The sequence below is a fragment of the Tachysurus vachellii genome, chromosome 18, assembly GCF_030014155.1.
Source record: "Tachysurus vachellii isolate PV-2020 chromosome 18, HZAU_Pvac_v1, whole genome shotgun sequence".
Taxonomy (NCBI): Eukaryota; Metazoa; Chordata; class Actinopteri; order Siluriformes; family Bagridae; genus Tachysurus; species Tachysurus vachellii.
Genome location: NC_083477.1, coordinates 12,164,983 through 12,190,522, shown reverse-complemented (window position 1 = coordinate 12,190,522; position 25,540 = coordinate 12,164,983). Strand labels below are relative to the sequence as shown.

At 38.3% G+C, this 25,540-nt stretch overlaps 1 protein-coding gene across 2 annotated transcripts in view; it reads left to right on the top strand.

Annotated features, from left to right (window-relative positions):
• LOC132860673 (Na(+)/H(+) exchange regulatory cofactor NHE-RF2) overlaps positions 1–13,956 on the top strand; it is a 39,343-nt gene extending 25,387 nt beyond the window's left edge. Inside the window, exons 3-6 of one of the 2 annotated variants that reach the window (XM_060891935.1) lie at positions 3,900–4,097; positions 11,196–11,349; positions 12,828–12,934; positions 13,201–13,956. In XM_060891935.1, coding sequence (XP_060747918.1) covers positions 3,900–4,097; positions 11,196–11,349; positions 12,828–12,934; positions 13,201–13,368 — 627 coding nt within the window. In that variant the 3' untranslated portion in view covers positions 13,369–13,956. The remainder of the gene's footprint in view (positions 1–3,899; positions 4,098–11,195; positions 11,350–12,827; positions 12,935–13,200) is intronic. The other variant, XM_060891936.1, reaches the window with a different exon arrangement.
• The last annotated feature ends 11,584 nt before the right edge of the window (positions 13,957–25,540 follow it).

Here is a 25,540-nt window from a genome sequence, read left to right as displayed (position 1 = left end):
CTTCCCTGGCTGTGGGGAGATCGTTTTGTTTCCAAAATCTCCAATTTTCTCAGCCATTGTAGTTATTCAGTTATTGCTGAGTAAGAGGGAAAGAAGGCTTGGGTCAGATCTCTGTCTCCATCCTAATGCCTTTAACCTCAGACCGAAATGAGATTCTCTGAAGACTCCCATCACAACATGGGAATGGATTATTATATGTATAAAAGGAATACTGTACAATTGTGCCAAGCACCCCAATAATAATATATATGAATAAATAATATGTCACCTCTTAATCCTGGTATGTACACATTTATGACATTATTTAGCCTAAGCTAGTGTCCATTGGGCTATGTGACAGATATGTGCATCCATTCATCCTTTTATGTAAAGCAGGGCTATTCAATAAGTTTGTCATGGAGGCCAGTTCATGAAAAGCATCCCAAATGAAAGGCCGGAGAGATGTGATTGAGGACACAACAAAAATATAGGAGCCACCATAAGACAGGTCTATACTGTAAGTTGTCAGTGCAATAAGAATACAGTGGTGGAGGTGCTGGGCTGTGAGGGATGTGGGATTACTCGTTTTAATGGCATTCATGTGTGAGAATAAAAAAACAACTTTCATCTGTCATCGTCCTGTCAGTCATCACGTCTCAGAGGAGAGGCTGCTCGCGTCACTCGCCAAACGTCACGTGACTCCTACTCTGTGCTGCAACTGCGGCTCCTGCTGAACGGAACAGACGCAATAATCCTACTGAAATAAACTTTTATAATAATTTTGTCTCTTGCTATTACATCCAAGTAAAGATTACCGGTCAATATACTAGTCGTTTCGTTTGCACTGCATTAATTTAGTTGCATGTCATTCAGTATTCATTGGCCTTTTTGAGCTGAAACAGTTCTTCCTCTTAGACACACACAAGGATTACATGATGCAAACATATTACACACACAGTAAATGTACAGAAAATGGCCTGTCTTCTTGTATAGTTGATGCAAAGAAAAATGGTGAAAAGTTTCAAACTTTTCTTATCGCGCATTTTCTTGTGATAATTTATCAGCAGTGGTCATAGATCACATCCCAACACTAGCACAGGAAGCTGACCTCTTTCATTAATTTTCGGTAACCGCTTTTTCTTGGTCAGGGTTGGTCAGGAGCTTCTCTGGAGAACACTGAACACATGGTGGGAATTACAGAGACAGAATGCGCAATCATGGGGCACCATGTGCACCTTCACACCTTGAGGAATTTTGTAGTAGCCAGTTCGTTTATGTGTTTGGGAAGTCGGAGGAAGCTAAGACACGGGTACAGAGAACATGGACAAAAACATGAGCTCAGGATCAGACTAGGGGCCACGAAGTTGTGAGGCAACAACACTAATCATTGCACCACTGTTGTTAGAAACCATGCTGTAGCACTAATAGTGAATAATACTGTAAGTACCCTAAGTTTACTTTTTCCTTATTCCTTCTCTGGAGATGTGTAAAACAGCCAGGCTTATGTCTTAAAGAAATTTCATTGAGAAATACTGCAAATGAGGACACCAGGGAGAGCAGACTGTGCTTTTGGGAGATGTTAAGGTACAAACAGACGGATGGTGGGGTAACGTTAACAGCCACACTGGTGGAACCACTCCTGGCGGCTCAGAGCCATAATGGCTACCATCTGTGGATTTTCTCTTGTTTATCTTACTGAGGCCCCACAGGTTTTCCTGCTTTTGGATCTAAGATGAAGTCTTTTTTTATTTGTATTTTTTTTAAAAGGTTTCTTATATTGAATTTAACATGCTCTGAATGATGAACCTGTTTCCATCTGTCTGGCTTTCCTAGGAAGGATTCTCCTATCGACAGTGATGCATGTTTAGGGTTTTTCAGAACCACTATGCTGGAAATTGTGGGATTTGATTTATGTATATTCCTAGTGGTCTGGGACAACTCTTTCTTGAATTTTAGCCAAACTTTTCCTCTGTAGAAGAGAAATGCAGCATTTTTGATTCTTATATACTGTATAATAAACTTTGTCTCTTGTCCACCTTGCTCTAGTTTGCTTTGTTGTAAGAAAATGAAACCTAAAGCTTGTTTATGAATAGAAACTTTAATATATTTTAATTGCACATATTGCACATAGTAGGCACAGGCTCCCCGTGACCCGAGGTAGTTCGGATAAGCGGTAGAAGATGAATAAATGAATGAATATTGCACATAGTTTATTGCATATAGGAAGAGTCCCATATCTCACAGAATATACCGTATTTTATAATCTTAATAATATCTTTTGTGGACTGTTTATGCGGTGAAAGTTTCTTAGCTTCGGATTCATACTAAGTATTGGGTTCTTTCACAGATGCAGTATTTAGTCCATTTCAATCTAGGTGAGTTTGTTTGCTTAGTGTAGTTCATTCAGGCTTGTAAGAGCATGACGATTGCTCTCTTTCAGTGAGACAGGTGCAAGGTTTGTTTGATTTTTTCTTTTCAGTAAATTGAGAGATTTTTGAGTACTTTTCATTTAAAACATGCAATGCATACAATCATGTGGATACACAATACACAGAGTTCACATCCAACATCAGAATGGGGAAAAGTCTGAGGCTACACTAGGTAGAGTTTCACTGAATATGGACAGTCGAACTTTGGAAAAAGACCAGATGATGTTTTTCTTCTACAACTGTGCACCAGTGTGGCCTCAGATTGCTGTTTTTGGCTGTCAGGAATGAAACCCAATGTGGCCTTCTTCTGCCTCAAGGTTCAATGTGTTGTGCGTTCTGAGGGGTGAGGAGGTGATGGTGGGGGAGTGGGTTTGAAACAAAAAACACCACCAATCCTCTGTGCATCCCTGTGTGCCTCAGGAATTGTACAGGCGCATGTTGTTTAGGCAATTAAATATCTATGGTATTTATTGATCAATATAGTCAGTAGATGTAGCAATAAGGTTCAGAGGGTTTAAGCTGTGCAGTGCTGTGTTTGGCCATGCGTCATCTACATCTGAGTCAGACCAAATGTGGCAAGAGCTTGTAGAAAAGCTCAGTGAAATAATGTACCTTTTCAGTGATCACAACAACAAGTCAGTCCGAGTCAGTCCAAGAACAGTCATCCTTATAGACACTTAGTCTCACAACTAGTGTGAAAATTCAAGTCTACGACCCAAGTCCAGAGCTGTTCTTATGGATAATGTTGTTTACGTATGTTTCTGTATGCTTCCTGTGATTAATTAGATGTTTTAATGATCAGTGTTTTTTACACCGGACTTAATTTACATTGCTGGATTCATATTTTGTAATCTAAGCTACTGTTTACTATTTTTATGTGTGTGTGTATATGTGTACTATATGTGTACATAGATGCTATAAATAAATAGACTGCAAGAAACTGGAAAAGAAAGGGAGCTTTGGATATTTTCTCCGTTTGCGCTCAGCTTCACGGCTTAGCATTTCAGATGGCAGGAAGAGTGGGGAAAAAACAAAAGGGTGTGTAGGAAGTGGCAGAGACAAAAATACCTACAGATTGTGGTAGAGAGCAACTAAAAATTTCTGAAGTCCAACAAGCTCTACAGTAATGTCACTATTAATCATGGATGACTGGTATAACTGATTTGGCAGGCTTTTCCTGTCTATTAAAGATACAAAATCATCAGTCAAATGTATAGTGTTATAATGTTTAATTTGTTGTATTCACATCAGATTATTTGTTGTGAACAGACGTATTAGGACGGATTCATTATTCAACAGATAGATGACACAACTGACCGATCTGTAACACAACATGAGCAGTTATTGATACGGGCAGGATGAAAGGATCTCTCATTTTCTTCATCGCTGCTTATAATACACATTTTCATCTTATGATCTTGGGAAAATTAACCTTACTGACCTAATAATACCTACTAATACTTATACTGTTCAAATCTCTCTCTGACGCAGGAGGCTCCGGTGATGCTGACCGCTCCGGCAGACGTGTCCGAACTCGTCCCCAGGCTGTGTCACCTGGTCCGGGCAGAAACAGGATACGGCTTCAACCTGCACAGTGAGAAGTCCAGACCGGGTCAGTACATCCGCTCTCTGGATCCGGGCTCTCCAGCTGACCGTGCAGGCCTTCGACCACAGGATAGACTCATCGAGGTGAGAAAGAAGAAAATGACCAATAATAACTCAATAACTCATTTCATAATACAAAAACAAATCATTTATACAATTCATGTATAATAAATGCACAGAATACGTCTTCACTTTTTTCTTCCCATTGTCTTTAATTGGCATTACCAGGCTATTATGCAGCTGCAGTACAAGTGTTATAGCAAGAGCTGTTCTATTTATTTAGACAGACTTGTTCGGAGGTTCACACTTCAATAGTCTATCAGTTCAATTCAGGAACTGGCGTTTTCTCTGATTTTGGTTGCGTAACTGTTTTCCTCCATTAAAAAAGAAGGCTAGCTTGTTTTACAAGTCTTGGTACATATTTGGAACAATATGCCTCTTCTGGAAATACTGCTTGTTTTCACTGTTGTGAACTTTGTAAGGCAATGCAGAGTCATTAGATAATGGATAAGCAGCTGTATACAGTACAGTATTACCAGCTTGAATTCAAATCAACACTTTATTTTAATGCTGGTGAAATCGGAGCTAAACCTGTCAGTCGGAGCTAAACCTGTTTCATTTAAGTTCTTAATGCGTTGAGCAGTTGTAGAAGGAAAGTTTTTGAGTTTTTAGAGTCTGGTTCATTTGCCTAAATTTTGCCCATTATGGAAACTATATAAAGTTTTATATAAACACTTTTGTTTATATATATTAAAGCACTGTACAAGTAGAAGTGAAGTAAATTAATTGAATTTCTGGAGTTAAACATGAACACATGCACACCTACTCAACCTTAACTGAATTCAGATGCTCAAGGTTTGGCACATAACCAAGCTCTCACACAGACAGCTCAGTCAGACCATGAGACAGCCTCATATTAGTTTTGCACTCTGACCTTTGCCCACTGACCCAGTTTGTCATCCATCAGCTATTTAACCTTAAACCCCTGTTAATTATAACCTTAAATCTCCAGAAAAAAGGGATTTAACTGGGGTTAACTCGGGTCTGAATGCCTAATTGGCTCACTTCATTTCCTGTTTCTTTCAGTGGAGAAGCATTAGTGTAGTTTATCCAGCCAGAGGATGCATGAGATATGTTGGGCTTGGAAGAGTGGATCACTTTTCTGGGTCTGTAGTCTTCACAGGTCTCAGGTCCTCCCTCTACATTTACATTTACAGCATTTAGAAGACACCCTTATCCATTTTTTATCTCATTTTTATACAACTGAGCAATTGAGGGTTAAGGGCCTTGCTCAGGGGCCCAGCATTGACAGCTTGGTGGACTACGTTGTGGTTTCATCTGTTCTTTCAGGCGGAAACATGATGTTTGTCATTTGTGGATATTTTGACCTTCAGATTTCCTGGACTGCCACTGAGGTGACACAGCAGTGTGTTTTGTGTAAGAATAAGATAAGTAATTCTGGCTAGTGGTGACGTTTTGGTAAGTTACTTCAGCCCGATGGAAAAATGGAAAGTGGATGAATATTATTAATACATCCTTGACCTGGAAACACTTGGTATTATTATTGGACTCAATTTATTGGCTGTGTCATTTGGAAAAAACACACTAGGTAAAAATTTGAAACCGTTCTGGCTTACACTTTCTGTAAAGGACATGTGAATAATGGCCCTTGAATGCGTTCATGTGTTGTAAAATATTTATACGGCACATTGCTGAAATGATTTGGAAATGAAATTGCATTACGCTTTATAGCAATGATTATAGTGCTTTATGAATTAAAGTAAATAATAATAATAATAATAATAATAAGCGGAATTTTCAATATGTAGTTAAATGATGTATATACATTTCATTTTACAGTTTAGATTATCGAAAGACATATAACAACCATAATTACAAAACATTATCACATATGGCCAAAAGTATGTGGACATCTGACTCTCACGTTCTTCCCTAAAGCAAAAATTGGAAGTGTGTGAAGTGTATAGGATTTCTGTATGCTGTAGCATTACAATTTTCCATCATTGGAGCAAACGGGCTTAAATCTGTTTGAGCATGACAATATCCCTTGAGATCCATGAACACTGCAAAGAACCCTGACCTCTATGCTAATAAACTGGAATGGCAACTAAATCACAGTGGTTCAGTTGGCAGTCAGTTCTCCACAAACATTTAGCCATATTGTCTCTCTCTCTCTCTCTCTCTCTCTCTCTCTCTCTCTCTCTCTCTCTCATTAGAGATTGTCTCACTGAAGACATCTAAATGACAGCCAATTATCAAACAATGGCGGAATGCAGCAAAATGTTTCTGAAATAGTCAAACCAGCCTGTCTGGTACTAACCATGTCACGGTCACTGAGTCACTGTGGTTGCTTTTTCCCTGATGTGCCTGATGTTTGATGTAAACACTAACAATAGCTGTATCTGCATGAATGTATGCAGTGCTATCCTGCCACCTGATTGGCTGATTGAAGATCATGAATAAGCAGGTATACATGCGTTCCTTATAAAGTGTCTGGTGAGCGTGCATGTTTTGCATAGTATTTTACCGACTGCCTTCAGGGCAAATTCACAATAAGCCCAGTTGCCTTGCACCATGCCCAAGCATGATTGTCCTCCTTCCCACTCCTCACTGACCGTAACATTGCATGCTTACATCATCATGCTGTTATATTTGTTTTAAAGATAAAAGGGAGAACACTGCTCTCACACAACACAGTGAAAAACATCATTGTAAGCTTGCTTACTTTGAGTCATTTAAGGCACAGTGACACCTTACTTTTAGAATGTGTACTAGATTTAATACTTTATACTTTAAAGTAGTGAAGCGATTTTCATTTAATCATGCTAAATCAGATTAGAGAAGATTGCAGAAGATTTGTATGGAGGCAGTTAATGTTGTAGGAGACATTTTCAGCTTTTCTCACAAACTACAATATCCATAAATCAGTATAGTGTGCTGTTATAAACCCAAATAAGATGACAGTAGCACACACACACACACACAAAAGCAGTTGCACTTCCTGTTTAACATTAGTGTATACTATTGTTATTATGCTGTATCGAGTTCCATGCTTGCTCCACAGTTAGAGGTCTTTGGAGTCACATGTTCGGGCACAGTGCGTATCGCCTAGGGTGAGTACACAATAAGACTTCTAATGTAAGTCTAAGTAAAAAGGTTTTCTGTTCTTTTACCAGACCAAGGAAATTTTCAATCAATAGTGATCAAAGAGAAAGATTTTGAAGCATTTCTTTTGGGCAGGGGTTTGTGTGAAAGTGTGTGTGCAAGTGTGTGTGTGCTATTTGTTGCTGATTTGCTGGAAACTTGGAGTCCTTTCTCTCCCACTAATCCCTTTCTTTTTATTCCCTTCACCTTATTGAGTTTGAATTAAGAGTGCAGCCACTGAGAGAGAGGGAGTGAGAGAGAGAGAAAGAGAGAGAGAGAGAATTACAGGGTCTAAACAGTATGAAAGAAAGAGAAAAATGTCTGACTTGATCACCCTGCCCTGAGAAAACAAGTGCTCTGCTGTACGACTACAGGTCACAGTCACCTGGACCTGACAATCGTGTGCCTCTGTCCTCGTTGTCTTTTCACCTCTCTCACTCAGTAGGCAGCAGCGATGGAGAGAGCACACTCTACTCATCATGCTGATGTCATCCTACCATCTGTCTGTAAATGTATACGGACTTACAGTTTGCACACTCACTACGTCTCACTTCGTCTCTTCGTCGCATTTTGTTCACTTGTCAACTTTTCTGCATATTACTTGCATTAGATTTGTGCTTTGCATTTTTCATCAGCCGTTTTCTGTAATCCATAAAAATGAGCAATAAATATAATAAAATATAGACACATCCGTCTCTTTCCCTTTGTGTTTGAGCATGAACATCAGCAGCACTTTTTGATACGCAGGTTTAAATTTAAGAGAGCTCTGTACCTACGCGTGCACACACACACACACACACCTCACATGCACACACCTCCACAATAGTGTCACCTGAAACCCACACTATTGCCACAACAGCGGCCTCTACATCAATATTTGATGGCCTTGTGCTACCTGCCCTTCAGCTCCTTTCCAAACCTGATGAAAATGTTCAAGATATATGTATATAAAATATTTAAAAGCCCTCTCATATAATAAAACATCATGTTGTTTTCTAAATGGAGAGTTCTCTTTATTTTTTTTTTTTCCGAGAATACATTTTCTGACCTAATTCTTTTCCCCTCTTCTCTCTCTCCTTTTCCATTTGGTGAACCCGATCCCACAGCCAAACTAGTTGCTAAGAGACTAACTGAAGGGGGGACTGCAAGAAAAAAAGGGAAAACTCATTCTGTAAAAGATGCCAAAGAAGGGAAAAAGATTTGAAACCTGATCAAATGGCAGAACAGAAGAATTCCATAGCTTTACGGTCAGGAGACATTTTTTTTTGTATGATTTTCTTATTCAGTAGTGCAGTTTATAATCAAAGTAGAACTAGAAGTCGTGGAAGTGGAAAATGACTGACCTATTTTCTTTGTCTTTCTTAACTCTGGGCCTTGTGGGCAATTAGAGCCGGTGTCCTGCGCCACCTGCTGGCTAAATCATGGTAGAAGTATAAATACATGCTTTTATAAAGATCTATGCTGAATGCTTAGATCTCTACCTGAGAGTGTGTTCTAGCAATATTCAAGTAAAATGTCAGAGGCTTAAAATCATTAACTCTCCAAAGAAGCTTAGACGAACCCTTTATTTAGTGTAGAATGAAAAGAGATTGCATTGAAGTTGATAGAACTACTTCTCTGTTGGCAAGAATACACACAGACAAGTTTTTAAGTGCCAGTTAAATATTAAAGTGCTAGTTAATATTTTAGGAAGAGGTATATTTATAGATAGTTAGGTGCCAGAAGAGAGAGGGATCAGTGGAGTAGTGCTGAAGGATCAAAAGGAGCATGGTGCAGTACAGGGTGTAATAAAAGCTTAAAGGAAGGTGAGCACTGGTAGGATTCTGGATTTGCAGGAACCCATCAGTGTTGTAACTACAGTGGCATCTTCAGGAAGCCAGTGGAGGGAGTGTAGTAATGTGTCTAATCTATCTGTCTATCTGTCTGTCTGTCTGACTGTCTGTCTGTCTACCTTTCTGTCTGTCTATCTATCTATCTATCTATCTATCTATGTATCTATCTATCTATCTATCTATCTATCTATCTATCTATCTATCTATCTATCTGTCTGTCTGTCTGTCTGTATATATGTATGTCTGTCTATCTATCTATCTATCTATCTATCTATCTATCTATCTATCTATCTATCTATCTATCTGTCTGTCTGTCTGTCTGTCTACCTGTCTGTCTGTCTGTATGTATGTATGTATATCTGTCTACCTTTCTGTCTATCTATCTATCTATCTATCTATCTATCTATCTATCTATCTATCTATCTATCTATCTATCTATCTATCTATCTATCTATCTGCCTGTCTGTCTGTCTGTCTGTATATATGTATGTCTGTCTATCTATCTATCTATCTATCTATCTATCTATCTATCTATCTATCTATCTATCTAGATGGGTAAAGAGACATAACCAATTGCAAAACAATTCTTGAGCTTGTACTGAAGTAAGAGTAAGTTTTCAGTTTCCGTAACATTCATGTGACGTAGAAATTGCCCCAAAATAGCAGTATAATACTAGTGAAGTGTCCATAATCCCTGTATTATCTAGTGCTTTTCTGACTCTCTGTGTGTGTTCCTGCAACATCTTCCACTTACATGAGTGCTTGTGCCATTCTCTGTTCTGTAACACTTCTATTTTATAGTTAGTCTCGTTGAACGAAAGTGTCTGTTAATGTTGTCTGTACTAGCTCAGCAAAATGATAAGAGCCACACACACACTGATTCTCCACACACTGATTCTACACCAATTTGCTTTGCTTTAATGTTTATGATCTGACTCTATGTTTATAATCTGTTTATGAAGTGACATAGAGTTGCTTGGATGAAGTTTCCTTACATAAAGTATTAGAATTACTAAAAATAAAACAAAAACAGTTGGTAAGAGTCTAGGAAGGGCTTTTTTAAAAAATAATCATTTGAGTATTTAAGCATGTAATTTGCTCTAATTGCAGGAAAGACATGCAGGAAATGTGCTCTAAGGCTTAAAACATGGGGAGTTGTTACCACATCACAAGGATCATTTGGCTTTGCAGCAACACGGTGAACGTTATGGATCTTAAAGCTTCTGTTTGTAGAGTAACAGACATAATAGAGACATAATTCCCAGAGCGCTGTTTTAAATAAAACGAGAGTGATCATGCAGTACAATGAGGAGGAGATTATAAGAGATCGATCTGTTGATCTGACCTGTCATGGTACTGTCACATTACACCCTACTGAGGAAGAACTGTTAGGGTCTTCACCTCAGATGTTAACAGACTTTAAACTGCTCTCTAAAATTTTAAGGAAATTTTACACTCACTCACTCATTTTCTACCGCTTATCCAAACTACCTCAGGTCACGGGGAGCCTGTGCCTATCTCAGGCGTCATTGGGCATCAACCCTGGACGGAGTGCCAACCCATTGCAGGGCACACACACACACTCTCATTCACTCACGCAATCACACACTATGGACAATTTTCCAGAGATGCCAATCAACCTACCATGCATGTCTTTGGACCGGGGGAGGAAACCGGAGTACCCGGAGGAAACCCCCGAGGCACGGGGAGAACATGCAAACTCCACACACACAAGCCGGAGACGGGAATCGAACCCCCAACCCTGCAGGTGTGAGGCGAACGTGCTAACCACTAAGCCACCGTGACCCCCGGAACTTTTACACCTACAGTAAAATAAGATGGACCTCAGCTTCATTCTGTCTGAGCGTTTTCTAGTGCACTAAAACTGTACACATCTGCACTTTATTAATGTCATACAGTTCATACTGTCTACCAATCTGTATTCATGTTCTATCTTCATTTATATTTTCATATATTATCCATTTCCCAAATATTTCTTTCCTTTTCCTAGTTGATCATTTCTATTTTTATTTTTAATTTGAATAGATTTAGTTTATTTCTCTTCTAATTTGATTCTATTTTTATGATTCACTTTGCTACATGTTGTAGTGTGTATGGTTGTGTAGTGTGACACGTAAAATTGAATAAAGTCAAATTTGATAATCCTCCAGTCGTGTCTGTGCAGGTGAACGGGGTGAACATTGAAGGCATGCGTCATGCCGAGGTGGTGGCCTTCATCAAGCGCGGAGGGGACGAGATACATTTACTGGTGGTGGATCCAGACACGGACGAACATTTCAAAAAGCTGGGCATCACACCAGGCAGCAGCCATGTCAAAGGTGCTATAGTGTCGGGTAGTATTGTTATATCTGCTGATGCTGAAAAAGTACAGCTTAGTAATATGGAGTTTGCTTTTGCAAAAAAATGGACATGTATTGTAAAAAATATATATATATATATTTTAATCTTACATAGTTTAAAATAAGCCAATACATTTCCTCAGTGAAGGATACAACTGAGATGAAGGGTCTTGCTCTAGGACCCAACCATAGAAGCCAGGATGTGCTGGGATTTGAATACACAACCTTTAATCTGTAACCATAACCAGGTTGCCTCTACCTCAGTATTGATGCCTTTGACTCAGTGAGCATCAGTGAACCTAGTTGTGGTGGCTCAGGGGTTAAGGCTTTGCCTCACATTTCAGTAGGTTTTGTGTTCAAATCCCAGCATTGCTCATTTGGATATTGCAGTGCTTTAATAGAACGAGAAGTCTTTATTTTGTCACATACACATTACACCACAATGAAATTCTTTTTTCACATATCCCAACTTTTGAATGTTGGGGTCAGAGCACAGGGTCAGACATGACACAGCACCCCTGGAGCAGAGGTGGTTAAGGGGTTTTCCCAACAGTGGAAAATTGGTAGCTGGGACTTGCACCCCGATCCTACGAGCAACAACCCACAGTCTTAAGCACTCGGGCCACAATTTCAGTCTTCAGTGGTTTTTTAACAGTGTGTAGAAAATAAATACCTAACATAGCCTACACACACACACACACACACACACACACAGTGTAGAGATGCGCATCAGTATCGGAGAACATCAAAAAAGATCAAAAAAGAGAGAGTTGTGAGTGTTGATATTTATACTCTCATGTGGGATGTTAGTGATCAGAAAAAAAGTGAACATGGAGAAATATTTTAATTTAAAATGGGTGATATGTAAGAAATAAAACACTGAAGAATCAGTTCAACTTACTTTATTTTTTCACAACCCTAAGTGTTTTATCTCACTCTCTGTACCATAGCAGTTTGCCAAATGATTATGCTTTTTAATTATGTCATTTATATAACATTTTATCTTGATAAATAAACATATATTGTTAGTGTTGAGGAAGAAAAATAGAAATCACTGTAGAGATTCTAACTCTATATAAAAGCAATAAAAATTAAAGCTTTCAGAGAAACTGAACAAAGCTGTTGTAATGATCTGATTTGGGACTGATGAGTCAAATGTAAATATGGAGCGGTTTTTCACCTCCTACAGATGCCTTTTGCTTATTCGGTTGATAAATGAGTTTCTCTGGAAACTTTTGTAATTTTGACTACCCCCAATAACGTGAAGCCTAAATTCTTTGGTGCATAGATTCATTAATAAAATTGTTTAGCATTGCTTGTTTGTTCAGTATTATGGGAAGTTGAAGTATCTGAGTTCATTAGAAAATAACAGCAGGTTGTTGTTAGTGTGATGTTGGAAAGGTCTAAAGCAGTGCGCTGTGTTGAGGCATAATTTTAATTTTTTTTTTCTCAACCAGGTTTCGAGGGTCAGATCATTACTAACGGATCACCAAATTCTCGGGTCAATGGCCACTCCACCCAGTCGGCACACTCTGACCACAGCAGCCAAGATACCAGCACACAGGTGTGTGTGTGTGTGTGTGTGTGTGTGTGGGTGTGTGTGTAAAATGTTAGCGACCCCAGTCATGTTGTGTCATGTTTGTGCATGTATGGTCTGTATGTCCATTCCCTGTCGTACACAATTATATTATACATATGTTGTGTGTGTGTGTGTGTGTGTGTGTGTTAAATAGATAAATGGGTGCACACAGAAATATCACACACAACTTCCATTCACTGTCATACACAATTATACACTATTATACACATGTTGTGTATGTGTGTGTGTAGAACTCTGAGGATGGAGACAGCCACTCGCTGGACCCTTTCGCAGAGATCGGCCTGAGACTGAGCCCCACGGCGGCGGAGGCCAAAGAGAAAGCTCATGCCAAGCGTGGCAAGAAGAGGGCACCACAGATGGACTGGAATAAGAAATACGAGATTTTTAGCAATTTCTGAACATACAGACATACATCTCACACACCCCACTCCAGACTTCCCCAACATGCTACATTCAGCCCTCTGCTGTAAATGACTGCTTTTAATGGTGAAGGCTGTTATTTTTGTAGAAAAAGAAAACCAGGCAAAAATATTTTTAAAGGATGATTGGAGCAGGCAGAGGGGAAAAGCTTCAGTCTATTTTTTCACTCATTTTTAACCGGATTAAAAAAAAACCTCTGGATTTAGAACTGTGATGAAAAAGGGCCAACAAGAACAAAAAGAAGGGAAGAGAAACAAGAGCTCTGTATGTTTTTTGTGTGTATGGCTCTTACTTAAGTTTACTGCTTCTGCTGTAACCACTTCAGACTTTTTTGGGGTTTTTTTTTCAGAACTTTTACAAGACCAGTAAGATCTTAATCCAAAAAAAAACACCAGAAATTTAAAGCCTGATAGTTTCACATCACAGCGTCTCAACAGCACTGCTCTCTACTCTGAATGAAATCTTGAGGGAAAAAGCATATTAGCACCTTCTAGCTCAGACCCTTTAAGAAGGACATGTACATTTGCAGTGATAAATGTTTTTTATAAATCAGTATTACATATAAAGGAATTGGTCTGCATTCATTTTTGAGACATGTTACATTACATGGAAAGTGCTTTGTTAGGAACAGAAAGAACGGTACAAACCTTAAAAAGTGTGTATCTTATGACGATCAAACACTAGAGGGCGCCGTTGAAGTCGCTTTATTTCCACCCTAGAGGTAACGTGAGGACAGAAGCAGAACTTCCTGTGTTAACCACTAGAGGGAACCATTTACAAGTCACTTGATTAGATTTTGTTTGTAAAAACATGAACGAATGTTTCCTAAATCCAGTCTAACACTTGTAGAGATGAGACTGAAACACAATGTAAAGCAAAATTCACAAGACTATATCAAGAAGAAGTAAAGGACTAGTGACTAGTGTAACCTAAACAAGTGACTGGAGCTTTACAGACTCTGATGTGCTGATGCTTGTGGCTGCAGTGTGTATTATCTGATTCACAAACGGACGAAGGACGTTAAGAACTCGAGTGAGGAGAAGCTCATGCCGGATCAATAAGCTAATGAGAATTAGAGACAATTGGAACGTCTGTTGCTTTTAAGGCAGCAGCTCTTGTAGAAATGGACACTCAGAGAATCAGACAGTCCTAAACGCTTGAATTGTGGTACAGTACAAAATGCTGGGGTTCTGTTGGATCACTTAGTAAAATCAGCTGCGATGTGATGACACACTTCTCATCTTCATATATATAACATAATTATTTTACCTTATACCCATGCATATTAGAAGCGTTTCTGTAGACCATTTACACATTTTTTTACTCTTCCATGGATTCCTTCTCATGTTTGTTAGCGTCATTGTGTTTGCTGTAGTTTTTCTTTCCGTTCTGAGAGTGTATGCATTCAGAGTTCTGCTGTATGCTCATGTATATTCACTATGGGAATATATGCCAGGTTGCATTTTTTTTTTTTTTTTGCCAATAAAGTGTGATATTCGCACATGCTGACATTGTGACCAAGTGTCATCATGCTGAAAAAAATCCATCAATAATTCAGTGTTATAAAGGTGGCAATGTCTAATTCAGCCATAAAACCGATTGGTTCTCTAGACACCAGAGTTTCCCATCTACATAAACCTTTATTATCCTGACTAAGCTCCCAGGCTTGTTCTCTGTGTGTGGCAAGAGATTTTCCTCCATAACCTCCCCCTCCTCTTCCTCCTCAGCTCCACATGTTGAGATCTGCTACAGGGCTTTTCCTCATGCCTTACCTTGCAGCAGCAGCATTGATATCTCTATAGCTGAGCAGATTCAATAGGGCAAGTCTCCTTGCTCACCCAGCAGCAGCAGATCTAATAAACCAAGATCAATCCTACCTACATTTCATTCCTGTCAGTAAAAACTTTATTTTTAAATTAATTCAGAGTTTTTCATGTTTAAATTAAAGATGTGGTAAATCATTTTTCATCTGCTAAGGGGTAGCATTGTTTTATTATAGACAACAATCTTGTGAGCCTCAACAAAAATCTGTCATCAAGCACCTGGCATGTCAAGATGCTGTGGTTGCTGATGTTTAATATGTAATCTATGGATTATCAACTTGACCCTTCGACCGCCATTGTCTCAGTTGCCGAGCTTCTTTAATGTTCCGCTCAAACCACGGAATATGTGATTAGAGTATTTCAAACTGCTGATCTGGGATTTTCACACAAATTCTTTAGACGTTTACACAAAATAGAGAAAAAAACAAAAAATGCCCATTGGGTAAGCGTTCTGTGAGTCAAAAACATTTTGTTGAGACCGGTCTGGGTCAGAGGAAAATGGATAAAGTGGTTTGAACTGACAGGAAGGCTACAGTAACTCAAATAATCAGTATTTACAACCATATTGAGCAGAAAAGCATCCTAGGATCTCCAACACATTGAAACTTGAGATGGTTGGAGTGGAACAGCAGAAGACCAACACTGGGTTCGACAACTGCAAGCCAAATCCAGGAGACCAGTCAGAGTCTGCAGTGGGTAAAGGATCACTCAGACCTGGAAAATGATTAGCACTTTAACTACTTAACTTAGAATGTGAACGTGCATTGATTTATCACGGCAAACCCTTGTTTATGAATTTCATTTTTTTTCAGTGGGATCCTAATTGATTTTTAGAATGTTATCAGAACTCTAATGTCTTGTTATTTGAAAGTTCTTGTGAATTAATGATAGTGCTTTAGGGGATCTAAGCTCTCAGGGTAAGAGGTAGGTATACAGTAAGACTCATTCTGTTCTGGCATCCAGCTGGTGGAATGAACTTTGATGGTTCCCAGGAATCCCTAGATGTCCGAACAGCTGCGTTATTTTGAACATAGCATAAATAATTACGTAGATACATTCGCTGGCTCTTTATATGTTTTCCGATCAACGTGTAAAATGATATCACTGTCCACTCTGCTCCAGAATCCAGTCCCATGTTGTTTATGATGTTACTGCAGGTTGATCAGTGTAAAAAAATAGGTCATTCTTTATTTAAAAAAAATCAAAGGTACTATTAAATAAAGAATACAATAGAAAAGTTCACCTTTAGGATTAACGATCCCATATAGACCTGAACAGGATATCAAATGGATCCTATTCAATGACTTGTAGAAGGATATTTATGTATATCGGAGTCCTATGGGAGTCAGCATGGGGTCGACTAGCTGGTGTAAGTCATGCTGTATTATTCCACACATCGCTTGTCATTACATATTTGTACCACAGACGTCTCCACATCATACAAGTCCAATACATGGTTCTATTACAGAGCTCTAAGCTGTAAGCTGACCTTTCTTCACTTCGTCTCTTTCTCCTCACACTTTCACCTCTTACACACATGGAACACTCACACAGTTACTTGTATAGTTTATCAGCTTCCTGATCTCTGTCTTTTCACTTTCAGCCCAGGTCAGACTGAGGTCTAGCAGCAATGTTTTACAGTTTCTGCACAACACTCACACCAGTGACACATTCATGTCATGATACACCCATGTACACAAGATGTCAGTTTAGTCTGTGGCTTCACATGTTAGTGTTAAACACAAAAGCCGGTGAGTCAGAGTGTGACTACAGCTACTGTTACTGAAAGATTCATCGATTCATTATGGAAGAGCGAAAGGTCAGCCATGGGGCAGAAAGGTTAGCAGCGATGAGACTGGGCAACACGCCAGCCACAACCCTTGTCCTACCACCAAGTGTAAACAATACCAGCATGACACTGTTGTGTGGTGAGAAATTTGTGTCACCCAAAATTTTTGAATGTACAAATACAGTATATTCACAAAATATTTATTTAAAAACAATATGCAGAAACAGCAAAAGTGTGTGAAAAAGTACTTTTGATTAAAAAGAAGTATGGATATAGGACACTGGAGATTTATACCTAATATCCTCATGCTGTATCTTTCCAGCACACTTATTACTGTTGGTCTTTACACCAGTACACTGTAATAATTGATTGATTGATTTATAAGTCCTTTGCTATCCTTAAGACGATGGATTCCTCATGAGTTTGTGCCTCATGTTGTCTGAGAGGTTTTCCACAGTTGCCTCTGGCTTGTGCTCATGAAGGATCAATATCCAGAATTCTGTAAAAAAAAAAAAATAATAATAATAATAATAATAAATAATAATAACAAAAATGCTTTAAAATTCAAATTCAATTCAGTTCATTTATAAATTTGAAATTTCCCATGTCACAAGAAATATCTACAATATTCTAACTAGAATTTCTCTCATATTTTAGTTTGTAGATTCCTACAGGACATAAATATTGTGTAGGATCACTTCTAAAAGATTTTTAACATTGTTGTAACCCGATTGTGTTCCAGTTCAGGTCCATGTGAAAATGTGAAGAATCCCAAAGGTGTATTTTTACATTTTTTTATTCATTTATTTAAATTAAATGGTATCTTGCAATTTAATCTTAAAGAAATGAACTGTTTAAAAGTTTGTGATCCATGACTTTTTACCCAATAATGACCAACACAGATTAAAAAACGGTTTCTTAAGATTTATTTATTGGTCCTACAGAACAAGCTGAAATTCCAAGAGGATTTTTGAGTGAAAGTTTAGATCCAATAAACATCTAAACGGCTTTTTTCCCCTAAATCCCATTTGACCAGACAGACAAGTCCATTTTAAAGTGTATCATTAATTTCCACTGAAACGTTATATTGTACCCTGTTATTCACTCTTCCTGTTTGCTGTTCAACCGTAGCAAATGATTTTGATAAGAAGTCACCTTGTCATAACTGTGATGCAATAACATTCACTTACAGCCGTGTCACCATGTCAACCAATACCACAAAGCTAAGTACTTACGCAACAGGCCAGGTATGCCCAGAAACAGACAACACACACACACACACACACTTGTTACAGTTACAGTAGAATTCCTCAAGAGTTCTTAAGACTGCTGCATGTCCATTTTGTTTAGAGGTTTAAACAAACCTAATTAATTATCACTTTAATTATAAATCAACGTTCAAATCGGACCTCAGACCCAGACTGAACTCTTACAGAAATACTACCTGGGAGGACAGAATGCAGTGTGCACTTTGCCTCTGTGCTAGAAATGCTGAGTCAACCAAACTAAAGCATTGATATCGTTGAAGAATGCTTAGGTAGATTCTTGAAAAGTAGAACTTGATTATTTTCAAGGTTAAAGACTTTGAACTAAATTTAGTATTTTGAATACAGTACATATAAACAGTAGATTGAATATACACTCACACTTAAGTTGAATATCTAAATAAATAAACATACAAACAAATAAATACATAAAATAAAGCTTTTTTTTTACTGTGTATTAATAATAAATAAATAAATCTTTTTTTTTTTACTATGGATTTACCATACCAAGTATTAAAATCTTATCACAGAATACGCTCAAGCCAACACCCGCAAAACTGATAATACCTTTCATTTAACAAATAATGTCATTTTTCATGAGGTGAAGTTTATTAATTATTAGTTTTATTTCTCATTACTTATCTGAAAAGCAACACAATTCAGTCATGCGTGCACTTTTATTGATTTTCACAGTAAGCTTACGATTACGATAACACGTTATTGAGTTTCATCTATTGACGTCAGAGGTTCCCCGTGCCAACAGTAAACATTAAAACACAGTATACACTCTATAGTGGAGGTGTCACAGTGACATTTTTAAAGGAATGTTACACACCAGTCAGTGCTTGTAGACAGATTGTGATTTCAGTTACGATTACATTACAATAGTCTGTGTTTTCCCCTATAGTTTGTGTATGTTGTTGCCATGGTAACAGTGATACGGTAAAGTAGAGTTACTCAACACTTACACACTCAAAACTTTAAAACTACATGGATTACATTTTAAAATTGGCTACTCTTTTAAACGGCGATTACTAGCCTGGGTTTTTTTTTTTTTTTTACAAACCAGCAGCACCAACAAATCATATATTTATATAATATATATAATCACATATTTCATAGTATTGGTCATTTGATCAGTTTTGTGTTTCTTAATTGAATAGAGATCAATATGTTTTGTTTTTGGTTAGACCAGTTTGTCTCTGGTTACCGTGTTTGCTATAAGACATGAACCCACTACAGAAGTAGGGACTATACTGTATATAGTTATATATAATATAGCTATGAAATGGATTCTTGTTATGGTGTTGATGAGATAATGTGGCATATGATAAACATATGCTCAGTAAGTTATGGGCTGGATGGTGCCCAAGCGGGTTAAAGCCTGTGGAGCAGAAGGAGAGGAAGAGAACAGTTTTTATTGTGGTGCTTGTGTGGTTATGTAAAGACGTATTAAAGAGTGGAACCAGTGTACTGGCATCTTCACCTGACTGACTGACTAAGTGCCTGATTCATTCCCACCTTGATAGCACATGAGTAATACCCCATTTCATGCCTACACTTACTACCTTTCCTAATCCACATACTGCTGTGAAATGATAGTTTGTCTAAATCTATGTCAACCACAGTTTGGCCTTGATAAGTTTGCATTTTGGTCAAAATTAAAATATCACATGAAGCATTAGTTCATAAATTCCTGACGTTATTTAAAAAAAATGCCCCATAATTACCATCTTATTGCCGTAACTCAGCTAAATTTAATCTCAACTGAATTTCCACACCACCTTCTGAGCTGTTCGGGTATGTGTGCGTAGATTTGGTTTGGAATGGGTGTAATCTGTTTAGTGCAATATATATACACGCTTAAAACATGAACCAGTGCCTCAACAACCTCAAACAACCAGTCCAACAGGCCACCGAGCAATTTTCTTGCCCATTTTCTGAAAAATTCCATCTCCTTGGTTTGGCTAGTAGTTAGTACTCACAAGTGGTATGATGATTGGACAGCTCAGATAAGGTTTATCAAAAAAAAATGTCCAAATTCAATCTGTTTCCTCTGTTTTGAAGAATGGTTGCTATGGTGACATCAACATCTGGAACTGTCTGAAAAACCAGGCCGCCGTTTACGCCCGTTTACTTAGTTTGTTTTTTAAGCTGATTCCAGAAAGACAGTGTGTACCTGTGTGTGTGCATGTGTGTGTGTGTGTGTGGTTTTTATATATAGTCACCACTCACTAAGCAAAATGAAAAAAAGAGCACAAGATCAAGCTATAAATATTTTGCACAAATCAGGTAATGGATGTAAGCAGTTTAAAAAATATCATTAAGCACATAACTACAACTTTCCGGTCTGAAACCGTTTCTCAGAAATTAGACGCATGAGCGCACTATCCCTCCACACTTTGAGGAGGATAGTAAAACAGGCAATGTTTCCATTTATAATGTGTCTGTATGTTTGAGTTACAAATGTGGTTGCAGTCCTGGAAGCACTTCCTTTTCCCACAGCCCATTCAGGTCCTCAACCAGGACAACGATTATTTTCTTGACTCTTCTGGAATATTCTCTAACAGTATTCACTTCCTCAACCGGATTTTTGCACAAACTATAATAAAACTAAAACTTCACTTTATTCCTGTCATGCTGTATTCATGACCTCATATCCTTATTCATATTGTTTATACTGCATCATTATTAATATTCTATATTTGTTATTTGATATTTACTGTACATTTTCCTTTTTCCTACCTGTACAGTTCAATTTGATTCTATTTTTATTTTATTTTTATTCTAGTTTTACCGTACAACATGGACAGTAAGGGTCAGATTGTGTATCTAACTAATAAGATTTTGAATTTAAAAAATATCACTTATTACATGTAATTTACACACTTTTAATCTACACAAATCTTTTTTGGTTTTCATTTCAAGCGATGCTCATAATTCCGGAGAGCACTTTCTGTACCTCTTGCTATGCTTCAGACCTAGAGGTAGCAAGAGGGTAACCGTGGCATTTACCCCAAAACAGAGTGAGGAAAAGCCAGAGGGAGGAAAAAGTGAGGGAGAGGGAGACATGTGAAGAGGAGAGGAAGGGAGTCTGGGTCTCCATGGAGACGTAGGGCTGTTTTTGTTAGCGTGGTGCATGTGAGTCAGAGGAGCGGTGAGTCACAGTCAGGAGGGAAACTCTTCTCGGAGCCAAATAAGGACAACCAAATGCAGAGAGACACAGAGAGAGAGAGAGAGAGAGAGAGAGAGAGAGAGTAAGAGAGAGAGAGAGAGAGAGAGAGAGAGAGAGAGACAGAGAGACAGAGAGAAACGCACACAAAGACAGTCTGAAACAGAGAGGCCTGGTCTTATCTCTCTGCAAGCAGAAATGCAGGAGTGGAAGCTGCCCTACCCAATTTGTTCACACCTCAGTTTACAATGCAAATAGTTCACTCTACATTTGTCTTGTAGCTCTGAAACATATCACTAAAGCACCCTCGTCACCTTTATTTGCTCCTTCTCGCCTCCTTTCTCTATTAGCTTCCTGCTAGGCTAGTTCTGTGTTTACTTAAGCCCCGTGCTCTGTTAGGATTGTATACGAATATTGGCAGCCGGATTGACTTTGAGGCTCAGTACATTTAGGCTGAGGTTTACATGAAGCGGCTTCGTCTGTCCTGAGTAATGTGAGTTTTGGCTAGCTTAGCTCTTCAGGAAACGTGGATGTCACAGCTGCATTGGACCATCAAAAGCGGGCCCATCTTGGGATTCGCAGATAAACGTCGTAAAGTGTTTAACAAGGGCGGGATGCACATCAGTTGACATAGCCGTTGAAATAAATATTAATTCTACGGCTCCATGGCTGTGATTTAATAAGTTAAAAAATGAGCTAATTAGCATGAATAATGTGATAAAGTACATAAACTTGATGGGCAAGTTGTAGGTTATTTATGAGGTGATGACACCATGTGTAAAGTATGAAGTGTAGATTGCATATGCAGTCTTATACAAATCTAATAGCTGCCCTTCAGTTGTATTCAGGCAACATTCGCGTTTAAGCTTTTAGGTAAGCTAGTAGATCATATTGTAGAAGCTGAATTAGCATATAAGAGCTATAGAGATATAAGCAATATAAAGCACAATTAGTATTCAATCCCTGCAGGGTTTTAAAATAAAATGTTTGTACAGAAGTGAACTCAAACCTGTGATATTCTGAAGCTTGCAATTTTTCAACATCAACACAGATTTTCTGCCGATTTGGGCCGAAACGCATTGTGTGACATCTTCATCGCACGCGTTTTAACCAAAGCCACCTTCCATTCATGAGCGTTGAACATGAGTACAACTAGAAAACTTTCTAGAACAGTTTCAGAAAATCCAAGCATTTTGACTGCAACATTCACCAAAAAACACTCCATCCTGCATATTTATTAAGACAAAAAAGGCATGGTGTTTTTGCTTCTTTAAAAGACACAGTCACTTTTGGATCCTTGTTAATGAGCTTGTATGTTTTGCAGGCATCAGTAGGTTTGCATTTGTTTTCACACACAAATCTTGAGTAGAATCAGCACCTCTGCGTTTCATTACAAACGCACTATAGTAAATAAAGGAGTGTAAGATCAGCTGTTTTACCCATTTATAAGTTCACAAACCTGTTACTGAGGTTTGGAGGTGTGAGGTATGAGATGTTTTCATAAAACAACAGTCACTAAGCAGGTTGACTTTCACCGAACTGTGGCATTATGAAAAGGTGATAAAGATGCATCAGCTTTTATGATCCTTGGGGAAGAAAAGAAAACAATAAGTGTCACCTTATGACTGTGAACAGCTGTGTCCTGAGAATAAGGGAGAATTTTGCAATGTAACATAGCCGCTCTGTATGGCAGCTGAGATCAACTCCAATGCAGAGCCACATACAGTAGATTGTTCATGTATGTGACACAGACCAGGAAGCCTATTCATAAAGCTTCTAAAGATGATCTCAGAGTACCCTTATTTACCTCCAAAATGTCTAACTAGGAATCTTAGCTTAAGAGTGATTCAGGACCAATCTCAGAGCAACTCCGAGCAGGAAAAAAAACACTTTAACTTAGGTAGGAGGCGGGGCTTAACCCAGTTATTATTTATGACACATTCTTTTGAAGACTGTGATTGGTTGTCCAATAAAAAAAGACTATTATTAGCCTTCACGTTGTGAGGCTAATTATCTTAAGATATTTGAGGTTAAGATATGTTAAGATATTTGAGGTTATATTGTGTAGAGGTTATGTATGTGTATCATATTACAAATGCGCTAACATCTGTATCTTACAAATGGTACATTGGTTACAGAAAATGGCAAATTATATCATTTCTGCCGCTTTGTCATTTTGGCTATGTTTTAGAGATGTTAGCATATCTCTAAATGCCATACGGCAGAATATAAGGCATTTCTGCACTGTGCCTGAGATGTTATCCCTACACAATCTAATCCGTAGCATCTTATTAACTCACTATTCATTATTAAATATTATATACAATACATTTCTTCTCTTTCTTCACCTTTCGGCCATTTTCTCCTCTGCTTAAGAAACTCTTAATCCTCTTGATAGTCCTCTCTTTTTGACTTTTTGAGCTCTTTTAACCGTTAAGATGCTTTGTGAATAACTTTGATCTTTACTAGTATCTATTTTTTTTAATTTATGGGGAAATGCTAACATTCCTAACAATTTTCTTAGAATTTAACTCTTTACACTACGTAGTCAGGAGCAAACACATGAAGTTTATGTTAGCAGTCAAGGGTGGTGTGTGGGTGTGCAAGAGAAAAGAGTGCACTATTAAAAACCAAAGATCAAACCTACCACAAAGAATGAGGGGGTAAAACACAAGAGCACTGTTTCATCTTCGGCTTCCCTTATTCTATGAATACATGTTTTCGATTCATGCCACTTACATCACGCTATGCTTTTTTTCCAAGTAATGATGCCACAACAATTCCGCTTTCAGGATGTCTCACAGGATATATGCATCAGCAGTCAATGACCGCATTCATTACACAACACGAAACAAAAACTGACCACCAATCTTCTCTGGAATAAAACTACACCTTAATCCTGGTCTGTGTTATCTGAGAACAAAACGCAGCATTCATTTAAGGATACTTCAGTGAGCACTCCTGTCTGTAAGCAGGTGCACCACAAGATATCCTGGAACATTGCTTAATTAAATGTACTAACACTGATTAACATGTATAATCAATATTTGTACAAATGTTCCAGTATCTCCTCCTCAGGGTTTCTAATCTGAACATACATCATGATCGTATCATTACCGCAGAAATCGGGTTATCCGTCAATTTGAAGATAAGAAATTTCTGTTTTAGAAACACAAACAAAATGAATACACTCCCAGGAGGCACACAATAAAATCAGCAATGATTCACACAGTGTCAACTACATAGAGACTGCAGTGTACACTAATTGTACTAATACGCTAACTGTGGTAAATGTAAATTTTTAAATAGATATTTAAACAGATCTTTGGTGAAAGACGTTCGAATATTGATACATTATTGATGCATTATTACATAGAAAAAACTTTTTTGCACATCTCCAGGGTTGGGGGTTGGATTCCTGCCTTTTCTGTGTGTGTGTGTGTGTGTTTGTGTGTGTGTGTGTGTTGTCTCTGGACACTCTGGTTTCCTTCGCCAGTTCAAATACATGCCTTTTAGGCTGACTGGTATCTCTAAATTTTAGGTATTGTATGTGGATGTGTATGACTGTGCCCTATCCAGCATGTCCCTCGCCTTCTTCCCTGAGTCTCCTGGTATCGGGTCCAGGATTTATGCCACTTCAGCATTTTTAATTTTTAAATGCATTGAATTGGCTTAAGAGAGGAGCGGTATTAATTCCAGCACCAACATCTGCAATTTGGCTGTAACGACATCATCAGGCTGAATTGCAGAACTGACCAACTGTTAAAGGTGGGGTCTCCCTTGTTCGAGAAATGCTTCAGAAAACTGCGTTGGGCCGCTAAACAAAACAAAAACAAAACTAACGTGTAGCCAATGAGCAGTAAGGGGCGTGTCTTGTCAATATGGGCGGAGAGAGTGTTCAGTGCACATGTGTGACATTAGCAGAAAGCGGTTTTAACATTGACATGGAGGATAAAAACAAAGAAAGAAAGTGAAGAAAGGCTTATGATAAGGCAAGAAGTAGGACCCGTGTTAATATAGGATCAGCTTTCCAGCGCTGGACAGAGCTGAACGACTTCCACGTGAAACGGAGATAAACCTTTCACGGTACAACACACAGTA